We start from the raw sequence: 13,682 nt of genomic DNA, 5'->3' as shown, positions 1-13,682 counted from the left end.
TAAAATATAAATTATGTTACAAATAATCAAATGATTGCAACATTATCTCAACTAATTTCTCTATAATGATTGAAATTATGATTCCAAAAGTTGAAATAATATAATTAAATTATTCCAAACGTTGAAATAATGACAGTGGGCCTAGTTGAATGTGGTAACAATGTTCAGTGGAATAATTATTGGTTTCCGTTGGTGGTGACTGTTTACTGAGACAAGGAGTGCGATTAAATAGATCCTGGAACTTAGCCTGGTCTGGAGCAGGTTCACTCCACAGAATAAATCTCCATGGTAACTTATACCATAACATGTTGCTCTTCCACCTATCCTACTTTTGTGCAACCGGATCATGGATAAATTCATCCAGGATGACCAACATATCCCAGCTTAATCCCTTAGCCTAGTTTCGGGCAACGGGCCCCTGGATCGTGTTCATTTCTTTCTTCTTATAATTATTATTATTATTATTATGACTGATATTGTTCCAATCCCCCCCCAGAACGGCCCGTACCCACTGAGATCAAACACACAGACGGTCTTTCGGAACAGATTCCCTCTCTCCCCTCTCCCCTAACCTGACATGACCAACTAGCCCAGGTGTGGGCAACCTGACTGGAAGAAGTTTCTTCCGAGAGGAAAAAGTGAAAGGATAGAAACACAACTTCATCAGGCCATGGTCACTACTGCTGCTGCTGCTACCAGCCAGACTGACAAACAGGAAGAGGGACCTGAGCCGCAGTCCCCCCCCCCACCTACCACTTCATAGGTCTTCATAAAAAAAGCCACAAGAATTTCTTCATCCCATTTATTTCTTGTTTTGAACAAACGTGGAATAGATTTTGCATTTGAGGATTAAACATAGACGGCAGGCATGATGAAATAAAAAGCGTAGGCTAAAATGTCTAAATCAAAAATGCGCGCGTGTGGTTTCCCAGAGATATTCATCAGGTGCACAGTAAAATGACAGTGGACTTTATATATTCAAATCTACAGTAACATGACTGTGACTTCATTGTTTTGTTTTTTTATATGCTGTGCTTTATCAATTTGCTTTACAGTCCAGTTTGCCAGACAGTGATGCGAGACACACGTGAAGGGAATACAACTGAAGCTGAGAGGACAAACCATACAATTCTCTTAAGCGTGATTAATATCGTCGCGGCTGCAACATCATGCCAGGTCTGAACGCTCCTCTGCTCTCCGCGCTGCTCTGCTCTCCTCAAGGCCGGCAGCGCTGGATGAATCGAGGGTAGAGGCAGACGTCCCGGATGTGGTATCTGTTGAGCAGCCAGGTGAGGAAGCGCTCCAGGCCCAGGCCGTAGCCGCCGTGGGGGCAGGTGCCGTACTTCCTCTGGAACACACGGCGGCGCACACGTGTCAGTTTCACATCAGCAACGGTGACATTGAGTGAAGGTTAAATGAAATTAGTCGCAATTAATTGAACACGTTTTTACATGGGTAGTTAATATCACTGTAACGGCATGGTGACGGTCACAATAGACCCAGAACAAGTTACGTTTAAATAACTTTAAAAATATAATAAAATAAAAAGTTGAAATGTGATCCATTAGAAGTCAACTTATAGTCAGAGGATGGATGTTCAGGGTGTTTTCAATGTTCTCTAAAGTGACAATGGGTCACAATGGACCCTCAACATCATGTGTTTCTTACACATTTTTCATTGTGAAATTCCCCCCCAGGTAAAATCGCCACTTTGCAATTAATTGTTAATCAATCTATAAGGTGGCTCCACCTCCTGCGGGCCGTGCGTCTCACCTGGTCGGTGTACCAGTAGTAGGGTGCGGGGTCGATGCCCTCCCTCTTGTAGCCCTCCAGCAGCTCGGCAGAGTCCCAGATACGCATGGAGCCACCCACGATCTCGCCCACGTTGGGCATCAGCACGTCCACCTGCAGCGCAACACAGGGCACCAGGTGGCTTCAACGTCCTTTTTAAAGAGAGGGGGTCCCTGAACGCAGCGATCCTGGGGTCGCTGGGGTCTCAGGAGACACATTTTCTTGGCCACACCAGATTTATTTTGCAAAAAAATAAAAACAGTTGCCCGCTTTCTGTCGTGTCTAGTAAGTCAATCATTGAAATTGTGGAATTGAATTGTGTGTCTTGCAAAATACATGGCCAACATTTTCTTGATAAAAATATATATATACATTAGGGGCGGGCGATTTTGGTCAAAAATAAAATCCAGATTTCTTTCTGTGAAAATTCGATTTTCGATTTCAAAAATAATTTAGCAGGTAGTGGTGAGGGCAGCAAACAGAACCACTTCCTGGTTTGAACGGCTGCTGTGGCTCACTAGTGCAGATGCCAGTCAACATAGGTAGCCAGTTAACAGCTTCTCCAGGGGGGAAGAGGACTACGGTACCCAAGAGGCGCCGACCCGGAAGCATGCAAGAGGAAAATCGATTTTCCTCTATTTAACATCGTTACGACTAAAAACAAAACAAAACAAAAAAAATCGGATTTCGATTTAAAATCGATTAATCGCACAGCCCTAACATACATATACATTTTAAAATCCATTTTTTTTAAGAAAAGGAGGGGAAACTGCTCACAAAGGAGAAATACATTAGTACAAGTGTATATTCCCAGTACAATATACACATCTTGCTCCTAGTTAGCTGCCATCTTGTGCCACCACTTTTAAGGAAGCCCTCCTGACAGTGGCCTACAAGTGAAAGCCGCTGTCAAAAAATGTCACACTGGACCTTTAATAAAATACGTTAATACAAGGTGGTTTGGAGGTAAACAAATATCAAAAAAAAAGTAAAAACAATTGAAATGCTTTTACTTTGCTATTGCTTATTTACAGATCACTCATGGACAATGTGAATGAAAAATAGAAAAACACTTCATCCATCATGTATTCCTTTGACTCAGGAGCTCCGCGGGTCACCCCTCTCGCTCTGAGCTCTGCAGGTTCTTACCGACTCGGTGAGGCGGCGGTCATCAGGGCAGCGCTGCATGTAGAAGGCCTTGATCTCGGCTGGGAAGCGACACAGCAGGATGGGCTCGTTGATGGCGTCCGTCATCACCCTCTCTGGAGCTTCAGGGATGTCCTGGGAGCCAGCACGACAGAGCAGGAGGAATCAGTTTGGAACGCGGCCATGGAAATGTTGCTCTGGTATAATAACATGGAAACCATAAAGCAGCGTTTGTGGTTTACGGAGCAGTTTTGATTGGGTTGCACCTTTTTTTTTTTTTTTTTTTTTTAGAATAGAACCCTTTATTAATCCCACAGTGGAGAAATTTGCATTATTACAGCATTGGTCTAAGTGCAAAAAAGACGGAGAATTACATTTATCAAAAAGAAATAAGGCAATAAAAATAAAACAAAATATCATACAAAGATCAGTTGTTGTAACAGAGCTACTGACTGCTTGTTTTCAGCTTAGTGTAAAGTGCAAGTCACCGCTACTGTACAGCAAACGACAGTGCTGCCCCCTGTAGGCCAAAGTATAAAACTGCAGGCGAGTTGAGCGCTGGACGGCCTCACTCACTCTGATTGACTTACAGCGTCAGTCCATCATTCATGGCGACTTTCCATTTAGTGTGTGGGCTTTGCACTCACCTCTCCAAACTCGTAGTAGGAGCCGTCGTCCTTCTTGACGTCGTGCTCTTTGAGCCACACGATGGCATCTGAGTAGTTCATCCTCCTGAACGGCCTCTTGGGGGGTTTGAAGTCCTGAGGAATTCAAAAAAATATTACACTTGAGGACTGTTCAGTGTTTATGGGGCAGGTTTAGTAAAAAAAAAAAAAAAAAAAAAAAAAAGGAAAAGAAAAAAAAGAGAGAGACTGCTGAAATGTGACGTACAGGGTTGAGGTCCTTGAGCAGCTCTCCTGCAGGGGACTTGAGGACGCGGTCCACCACGTCACACACCAGATCTTCCAGTCTGTCCAGGAGGTCCTCAAAGGAGATGAAGGGACATTCCGCTTCGATGTGAGTGTACCTGAACCAGAAGAAAGCATTAGCACACGACAGGCTGACTACGTTGTTTTTTTTTTTTTTTTTTTTCCATTGTCTGAATGTTGACTTGAGCATGAAGAAGTGCGTCTAGCATGATTTCTACATATTGCAATTCTACATAAATGATTAAAAACCCAAAACCGGTCCGCCTATATTCTACTGTGTACACACACACACACACACACACACACACACACACACACACACACACACACACACACACACACACACACACACACACACACACACACACACACACACACACACACACACACACACACACAGGTACTACCCGAAAAATGAGAATATCAAGTAAAAGTTGTTTTATTTTGGCAATTTAACATAAAAGATGAAAGCAACACATTTTATTGAGCCATTCCACGCAAATTGACATCTCAAGCAGTTCCTTGTTGTCACTTTGCTGATGAAGATTTTCAGCTTATTAAAACCACAAACCTTCAAACTCAGAAAATTATAAAATTTAAGTTTTTTTTTTTAAGCTGCAAGACCTGTTCAGCAAAATCCAAAGAAATAAAAACTTGAAATATATTGATTTGCATATTATTCCTTTATATAATATGTCAAATTCACCTTTTAAGTTGAATTGCAGAAATACAACTCCCTTTTCAGGATATTCTACTTTTCTGGGTGGTACCTGTATATTCTATATTCTACCTTTCAACCAAGAGACAAAGGAATGCTTTGGCCTCCGTGTAAAAAATGCACATTCACCGCTCTGCTTTTTGTTCTTCCAATTATTGAGCGATCTTTAAAACGCACTCCTCCCCAAAGTCACGCACGTTCAACACACTCAACGCTCAGAAGAACGCTCGAAGAACGGCTGCACTCACTCAGACAGGTGCCTGCGGGTGCGGGACAGCTCGGCCCGGTAGGACTGGGCCACGCAGAAGGTGTCGCCCAGGGCGGGTATGCAGGTCTCCAGGTAGAGCTGGGACGACTGCGTCAGGTAAGCCTGCTCGCCAAAGTAGTCAAAGCTGAAGAGCGTGGAGCCGCCCTCCACCTGGGTCTGCACCATGGTCGGGGGGGTGATCTGTGTCCAAACGCAGGGTGGAAAACAATAAAATGGTGGTTTAGAAAAAAAAAACAATTGAAAAAAAAAAAAAGGTTGAAAAGTTGTTGCAGAGTTTTTTTTTTTGTTTTATTTTTAAAGCTTCGTGAAACGACTTGATGGGTTGAATTCAGGAGGCTTCTGTTCATTATTCCCATGTGTCACACACAAATATCAACCCTTGTTATCCTTCCTGAAATAGTTCACATTCCACCTGTATAAAGTGAACCAGCTCCTCTAGCTAGTAGTGCAGTTTAAGAAAATATCTGGGGTATTCAACAAACAAACCAGCGGCAACAAATGTTGCGGCCGTCTGGTTTTTGTTTGGGATTTTTTCAGCTACTGGATCAAACAGGATTAGGAAAAAAGCATTGGCAAAAAAACCCAAAAAAACATTAGCAGCCCAATGGTTTTGACTGGTGTGTAAAATAGTAGCCTGCACTTTTTGTCATGATTTTATTGACTCTTTTTTTTTCCCCCAGAGAAAAATAATCTCTTCTTTTTGGTGAGGCATCAATAGTATTCAAAACTCTAGCAGTGCTCTTTTTCTAACCAAATGCTTAGAAGTGAAAGGGTGGTGTGTCAATCTGGAAATGTGACTTATACCAACCAGGAGCGTAAATGCAATTGACACCCAGTGCCTGAGTCACCGCAAAGTAAATCAGAAATTTAAAAAAGATCTGATAAAAAAAACCCACATAATTCTACTGCGTGCACGTGGGTAAACTTGGCTAAATCTAGGCCAAACAGTACAAAAGATAAGAGCCATAACTGCACATAAATAATGTGCCAGCTCAGACTACTTTGCTTCACGACGCACACTAAAAAAAAAAAGAAAAAAAAAAGAGTGAAGGACAAACTGAATAGAAGTCAGCTCAGTCGCTCTGAATTAATGCACCATTCCAATTCACTAAACAATGGCTTTTCCCAGGAAATACTTCACCACGGCCTCCACCCACCACCCCCACACACTGGCCGGCCCTCTAATGCACCAAACATCTTGCACTCACCCTACATACACTCAGTCACTTTAGTCAGTTTTATAATTGTTTAAACACTTCACATATTTTTCCATATTAGTGCCATTTGCACATTGTGTTATTTGAGAGCATCCGTTTTCCTGTTGCTTCTTGCCTGTGAAAAGAAGCAACAATCTCAGGGAAGCATTGCCACTTTCACTTTTCACTGCACATCCTATGAGCATGCGACAAATAAAGTTCTTGAAACCTTGAAACGATTGCACTCAACAATGTTTTTGTCAATGTGGCTTTGAGAACAATTTTCCACTAATATTAACAAAATAGCGAAATTACGCAAGTACAACAATTTACAAAAAAAAAAAAAAAAAGGGTTGCGTTCATTGCCGCTGCGTCACCTCGTAGTATCCGCGGCTGAACAGGTGGTCCCGGAAGCACTGCGTGATGCTGGAGCGGGCCCGCAGGATCTTGGAGACGTTCTCTCCTCTGATCAGCATGTGGCGGTTGTTCAGCTGGACGTCCACGTCCGACTCTTCGTTCAGCAGGTTGTCGGCGCCGCCCGCTGGCGCCAGGCCAATCAGCTCCCAGAAGTCGCAGTGCAGCTCGTGGCCTCCGGGTGCCTGCGGGGGTGAAAAAAAGGGAAGGAAAATGTATGAAATACAGCTATTTTATGACTTACTATTAAGAGTTTTTTTTTTTTTTTTACTTTTGGACGGGCCGGTTTGAAAAGCTTCACGGGGCCGCACATGGCCCCCGGGCCGTAGTTTGCCCATGCCTGGTGTAGTATCATGAGCGGAATGGGGAGTACTTTGAAGTACTTTAAAGTACTTTAAAATCTAGGTATGACATTCCAGACTTTAAGATGACTTTAAATATCCTTCTTTTTAATTACTTTCTTAGTGTTGGGAAAAGGATCTATGTAACGTGTTGGGTTTATGAGGAATGACACAGGGGAGGCACTTAAAAAGAAATCCAGAGAAAGAAAAAAAAGGAAGAAAAAAAGAAAAAAAAAGAAAAAAAAGAAAAAAGAAGAAAAAAGAAGAAAAAGAAATCTATAGCTGGATGTAGTTGCAAGTTCAGGGGTAATTTTCTCATGTCGTATCGTGCACTTCCTGTGTGTCTTGTTGTTGCCTGATCCCTTACGTGTGCAGCTTTGTGCGCTCACCTGTTTCCCCTCAGGGACCGAGGTGACAGTTCCATACAGAGCAACGGTGCTCTCTGTAGACAGCAGCAGCCCGTTGTAGCACTGGCACTGGAGGCACACAAACAAGTCATTGTTATCATCACAGTGAAGAGGAGGTTCAGCCAAGCGCTCTTATTTCAATGAAGACAACCAACAACTACCGTAAGGGACGGTACATTATTCAGCAGTTAAGATCGAGAGGACAGATGAGTTTCTAAAAATAAAAAAACAACCTTAAGCCTAAATTAATTTTATTGGTGAATTTTTAATGCTATTTAATGTCATTACAGTTTTTGTGGGTCTGTTCCAACTATCATTTTTAAAAGTCAAAAGTCAGCAACAGTTTCCTGCTGTCATAGCCCTTCATTGACTACATTATGTATGTTTAGAAAGCAGTACCAGTTCGTCAGACAGGACACACTGGAGGAAACCTGTTCCGTCTCGCAGCACGACGAACATCAGGCTCTTTCCTGTAGAGACCAAAAATACCAAAACAAGACAAATTCATTAGCATGACGACTGATGAGCAACACACCCAAGGTAAATTCTCATGTGCGAGGCTCCTCACCCTGTCTTCTGAGACGATGAATCCATCCAAACACTTTGACTCGCTCACCTCTCTTAGCCTCCAGCTGGTGGATTTTAACCTGCAAACCAGTCGACACTCTTTAAAAAGCAAAACAAACTGGGCATAGCTTATTAATACGATTCTAAAACACAGGAACTATTTAATCAATGTATAAAACCCCCAACCGTATCAGGCTGCGGTAGGCTGGGGTCGTTCTTGATGGTGATCTTCTTGGCCTCTTCCAGGTTCTTCTCTCTCCTCTCGGTGTCCTCGGTCTGGGTGACAATCATGACCGAGTCGCTTTTGTTAGTGCTGACATTCTATGTTAAGACACAATGAAGGTCAAGCAGGTCTCTCTCGCTCTAAATGGCAGAACACACCTCCTTCTTGTCTTTAGCGTCGTTCTTCATCTGCTCACGGTTGAAGGCCTTCTTTGCGTTCTTCATCTGCGTCTTGGAAATCACCGCCCATTGCTGAGAGGGGAAAGAGTGAACACCCGTCATGCGACAATCCAATGAGTTTAATCGTATTTAAGACCAACTCTGGTCCTCTGGTTCGGCCCAATAAGTAGCAACGTGGAAGCAGCCTCCCGAAAACAGACTGATACTGCAGGTTCATGCAGTCGACCACTTGATAAGTACACAAACTAAGGTTTGCGTAATTATTGAAGCCCTGGATGTAGTACTAAAAGCACTGTGCAGTTTCTGCCATTAAGAATATTTAAGGGACACATACTCTTTTTATATCGGAGGAAAAATAGGGAGGCAAAAAGCACTGTGAACCAACCTCTCCCTCCTCCTGGGAATCCACAAAGATTGTCGGGAACGGCTCCTTTCCAGCAAACAGCAGAGCCTATAGGACACATATATAAAGATAGACATTTTGTTTCACTGGGCATTTCTACATGATAAATAGGAAATAACAGGGATTAAAATAGATTTTTTTAAATTTTGTTTTTAAATAACCTTCAGGGGAGTTTTGAAGGGTTTTTTTTCTGTGCCGTCTCCATCTCCGTCGCTGCCACATTTGTCCGACACGTACAGCTCACCTGCGAGAGAAAGGCGTGTTAGACTCACAACCTCCATATCACACAAGACAAAACCAGCAGCTTCACTGCCACCGAGAGGGCGTGGTTCAAACTTCTGCTGAGCTGAATTGGACCCGACACTCATTTCGAAAGTGATACCAAAAAAACAGATAAGACGGTTTTCCTCGCCGTTTACGCAAACATATTGATCAGACGCAATAAAGACAAACGGCAGCTGGCTTAAATATCCTGAAACTGCACAGCGACGTCGCTTTCACGTCGCTTTTGTGAACTGATTCATACCAAAGCAGAGCTGGAGGAGGAGCTAACAAGCTAACTGCTAACATGACAGCGCCTGATGCAATATTATACGCGACACACATGTCTGACGGAGCCTAGCTCGCCTCACTAGCTGCCCCGGCTGCCGACGGTCATTTCTTCCTTACCCACTGAGATTTGTTCCACACCTGTCGTTATGTCCGTCGCCATGTCTGCCAAGGGACCAAGAGACTGCCGTGGAGTAAGAAGGGTAAAGATATTAACGTTGAGCGCCGGTGTTGACACGTCTTAAATCAGCGCTGCCTCAGCACGAACTAGCAGGAAGTGGCCCCGGAGCCAGGCTTTGTCCTTTTTCCTTTCGGTACGTCCCATACCGCTGATTGGCTCAAGTGTATACGTCACACACATACGGGCATATCAGATTGGTAGTCTTGGTTGTCAGTCAAATAGTTGGCCAATTACAATAAACGAGTGCCTTTAACGTTAAATATACCCAAGAACAACCGATTTTAGAACGATAAATTAATATCGACGTACAGTTAAAAAATAAGTTATATCGAAATTTACCAAGTGTTAATATGTTATTGTTCAACCCCCCCCCCCCCCCCAAAAAAAAAAACTACTTGCTGAAGTTCAGTTTTATTCTTGAGCAGTTTACACATTAACCTTTGGACCGTTTCTTCAATGCAGTGGAATATTAGATTTCGAAACCACCACCACCACTTTGTTCTGCTATTTCACGCCACCTACAAATAAAGTATTGAAACGTTCATCTGCTTTGTTGGGTGTAACTTTACCCGCTGGTATATCCAACAGAGGAACAATGAAAATGGGGGGGCATTAACAGTCATTTATGAAGTGATTTAGTTGGCTGATGCAACATAAGTCAACTGTTGCAAATGAAAGTGAAAACAAAACTAAAGACAGAAAATAGCCTTAAAATAAGGATATTAAGAGGCTCAAATGCTGATCCATGGTCTAAACAGGCAACAAAATCCCCTCAAAATTGATACATTTATATTCAATTGTGTTTTTAACTAGTCGGCTATTTCTTTATAATAAAATTCTAGAAAATACTAGTCTTGCTTACAACATGAAAGTCTGTACTTTTTTTTTTTTTAACCAACACCCATCTCCGACCTACACTGCAATCCTAGCAGCGCCACCAGTTGAACACTCAGTGAGAAAGCAGACATGAGGCACATGCCTTTGAAAAAGGATTCTGTTTTATTTACAGTGATTTTCATCTGAATAACAATAGAAACGATTTATAGACCATATCTCTACGGACAAAGAATTCAGCCGGAGCTGGAGGAGGTCAACTGGACACGAAGTGCCTGCGTGTTTAGGAGAGAGTGAGAGACAACTGGGTGCATTGCGGCTTTGGCAATAGGGACAGTTCTTGGATCCTCAATGTATCTGCAGCCTCCTTCCTCCTCTTCCTGCTCTTCCTTTGACTCTCCCACTTAGTGACTCTCTCCTTTCTTCCCCGTCACCTGGAAAAGAAACACAATGAAATCAGAGGCCGCCTCTCTCGCGCTCCAACAAATGAAAATCGACATTAAAGAACCAAACGGTTTTGTGAACGAGTTCCTACCCTTTTGAATTCACCCATGTTAGTGGCCTGTACTGGAGTCCCTATAAATGTCAAGTAGTTGATCTTTGTCGTCTCCTCTTCTCCTTGGTTTGACTTGACAAACACCTGATGAGAAAAAAAAACAGGGATGGAAGAAAGAATATTGACAAACCAGCGAGTTACAGGTTCTAAAGTAGTACGAGTACTACTAATGCTTAAAAACTAATAGAAGGCAAGCTGGGTAGGCGCTAGTAGTGGAAAAGCCCGAAGCCTAAATCGTTGGAACTCTTCAGTAGCGTTGCCATGGTTCTTACCGTAACACTCTGTACGTTTTGGAACTTGACGTAGCGGAGGGGAATCAGACCGTCATCTTTGTAGTCTTCCTCCGACAGCTCCAGCACCTGAGTGGCTTCACTCCGCTCGGCATCGTCGAAGCCCATCGACCGTGGGAGGTTTATGAAAATCTTCAATTCTTTAGGAGCTTGAGCTGAGAGGGAGAAAAGAGAAATTGAGCGAGAGAACACAGGGAATATTGTCGTCATCATGTGATTGCCATGAGATACAAAAAGTTAAATTAAAAGTGGAAAACTGCAACAACAAAAAAATCAGTTATTGTCATTGTGATTTTTGAACTTCAGATATATACACTCACAGAAATCTGATGACTGCAGCTTCATCGAGAAGAGTTTCACAGGCTGGTTGAAAGCGATGGTTATCAGCAACTAGACAAAATCAAAGAGCAGCATATTGTTTTTTAATACAAGCATCTGACTCGTAATATAACATAAACAAGATGCAACATTATCTGGAGGTGGGAGTAGAAACTTTTTTTTTTTGACGGCTTTTCTCAGGGTTAGCGTTAGCAATCACACTAAACAAAAGAGATTTAGATGTAGGTGGGAGGTGAGCTCAGCAGCTGATACCTGCTCATCGCAGTCAGACTCCAGGCAAGACGGCTCTTTGTTTAAGCAGTTCTCGAAGCCACAGTCGTCGCTCTCATTCAGGCACTCACAGCCAGCCTTGTTGACAAAAGGCATGAGGTCCATCTGAAAAACACCACAACACAGCAGGACAACGCTTTATCAGCATCTGCCTTCAGCTTAAGCTGTACAGTAGCCACGCACAATTTGCTCGGGCGCCATTCAGAACTCACGTATACTTGTAATACCAAATGATGAATGTAGAAAACTTTGTATCAAGTGTTGGTAACATTTGCAAACTGTAAAGCTGTCAACAGAAAAGTGTCGACCACTCACATATCCCTTTGGAATGTCGGAGTCCCCACTGTTTCCTGGGTCGTTTTCTGTGTGACGTTTGACCCTCTCCTCCAAGCCTGCGGCGTCTGCTCCCTGATACGTCTCCACTCGCACTGTGTTCCTGAAGAACAAGAAGGTCGGTGTGGCTGTGATGGTGTAGGTTTCTGCGGTTGTCTGAGGAAAAGACAATTTCAAATGAAAAGACATTTTTCACTCCATCTTCTTCCTCTTCCTTCTACCATCTGTCACTAGCTGCACTTTCATGACCCCTAGCCTAGAATTGCGCAAAACCTAAATATCGCAATAAAAAAAACTGGTAATGGAAACACCTAAACGGCCAATAATGGCCTGAGGGAAAGGGGAGTGAGGGCTGCAAAGTAAACATGTTAAAAACATGTGACCCTAACAACCCTAACAAGTGATCCTCCTGACTAAAAATCCATGTGCATTGAATGTACAGCATTACACTTACCGGGCAAAGATGAATATCGACTTTAAGGAAGACGACATGGGGGTACTTGTTGCTCAGCATGTTGAAAGCTGGAGCTATTCTGCTACATGGCGGGCACCTGAGGGACAGTGTTGAAACAAGCCATTACAACCTTGTAAACAACAGCAAATAACATAATCAATAATTGATTTGCTGTGCTAAACAGCAAATATCTGTAAGTCAGTTTACATGAGTACAGAAAATATGTAATGTTTAAATATATTAGGTTGATATTAATCATAATACAAACATTCCAGTGCTCTCTGGAGGAAAGAAAGCTCACAGACTGATTCTAATTTTATTCAGAGGCGTCTCCTTTTGACAACACGTTTCTTACTGAAGTTAAATAAGGGGTTTTAACAAGCCTACTCCAAAACCATTAGAGGGACTTTTAACAGTAACATGACCAATACAGCTTTAACATATATATTGACAACTCAGATGTGAAACAACGTCCCCGTTGCGTTGTTAAACGTTATTACAGCCAGGAAATATTGCCATGTCATTGTAAGCATCACAGCTAGTTAGCAACCGGCTAGTAGCTATCAAAATGACACGCCAACACAACTTTCCTTACAATCAAATCAACTCTCAAACTAAATTTTAAAAAAACAAAACAAAACAAAAACAGCATTCACCCGTTAATCGTTCAGAACACGTAATACTTCGGTAAAGTGAGAGGAAATGGCTCTTAGCCCAGCGAGCAGAAAGGCCTCGGAGCCGGTACAAGATGCTTACGCTGCCATTGTGAACTTCACCACGGTGAGCCGAGAACCGGCAGCCGCTAACTCCGGCTGGAAGTCCGAGTCACTTCCGATGGCTTTAACCCCAACCATGATACTGTCTGCTACTGCCGTAGAATATGTCTACTCCGTTGATGTTTATATCAAGTAAACTAGTAAAAGTTAACTGTTGTTGTTAGCTTTCCAGCAACGAGCTAACTAGCGTTTGTGTTTCAGAGACACACGCACTACCGGGCGGACGAGGATGTGGGCGGGTCACAATGCCAGTACGGGCTCCTGATTGGCCAGAGAGGCGGGGGCTTTTCTTCTTCTTTGTTTGTAGCAGTGCGGTTCAACAAACGTTGAAGTATTTATTGCCCTCACCAGGAATTCAAATTCAAGACGCAAATACGATACTCTTGGAAAAAGAGTGCACATTACTATGGAATCCATACATTACCTCTTACAAACATATGGCTATGTCTATCTTAGATACCTGAGTAGAATCCTACCTGGTGTTTTTTCATTTTTGCAACACGATACCAGCACCAGAG

The 13,682-nt window shown here is 42.9% G+C and overlaps 2 protein-coding genes across 3 annotated transcripts; both read right to left on the bottom strand.

Annotated features, from left to right (window-relative positions):
• Window positions 1-788: 788 nt before the first annotated feature.
• nars1 (asparaginyl-tRNA synthetase 1) lies at window positions 789-9,418 on the bottom strand. 2 transcript variants are annotated; one of them, XM_076029282.1, is made up of 15 exons: window positions 9,273-9,418; window positions 8,744-8,826; window positions 8,565-8,630; window positions 8,159-8,251; window positions 7,964-8,053; window positions 7,779-7,857; window positions 7,610-7,680; window positions 7,193-7,279; window positions 6,426-6,647; window positions 4,833-5,032; window positions 3,829-3,964; window positions 3,585-3,698; window positions 2,941-3,072; window positions 1,774-1,905; window positions 789-1,348 (listed from the first exon to the last, which is right to left on the bottom strand). In XM_076029282.1, exons 1-15 carry the CDS (start codon window positions 9,292-9,294, stop codon window positions 1,217-1,219), a joined length of 1,659 nt encoding a protein of 552 aa, XP_075885397.1. In that variant the 5' UTR covers window positions 9,295-9,418; the 3' UTR covers window positions 789-1,216. The 2 variants fall into 2 exon arrangements, with proteins under 2 accessions (XP_075885397.1, XP_075885394.1); XM_076029279.1 differs by having other exon boundaries at window positions 9,252-9,409.
• Window positions 9,419-10,290: 872 nt separating this feature from the next.
• On the bottom strand, window positions 10,291-13,397 carry txnl1 (thioredoxin-like 1). The gene is made up of 8 exons (XM_076029278.1): window positions 13,145-13,397; window positions 12,389-12,485; window positions 11,917-12,090; window positions 11,584-11,706; window positions 11,313-11,382; window positions 10,975-11,147; window positions 10,682-10,786; window positions 10,291-10,580 (listed from the first exon to the last, which is right to left on the bottom strand). Exons 1-8 carry the CDS (start codon window positions 13,240-13,242, stop codon window positions 10,551-10,553), a joined length of 870 nt encoding a protein of 289 aa, XP_075885393.1. The 5' UTR covers window positions 13,243-13,397; the 3' UTR covers window positions 10,291-10,550.
• Between the last annotated feature and the right edge of the window lie 285 nt (window positions 13,398-13,682).

The sequence above is a fragment of the Nelusetta ayraudi genome, unplaced genomic scaffold, assembly GCF_046127955.1.
Source record: "Nelusetta ayraudi isolate G7.1 ecotype Tasmania unplaced genomic scaffold, CSIRO-AGI_Nayr_v1 ptg000026l, whole genome shotgun sequence".
NCBI lineage: Eukaryota > Metazoa > Chordata > Actinopteri > Tetraodontiformes > Monacanthidae > Nelusetta > Nelusetta ayraudi.
This window is presented reverse-complemented; position numbering and strand designations above follow the sequence as displayed.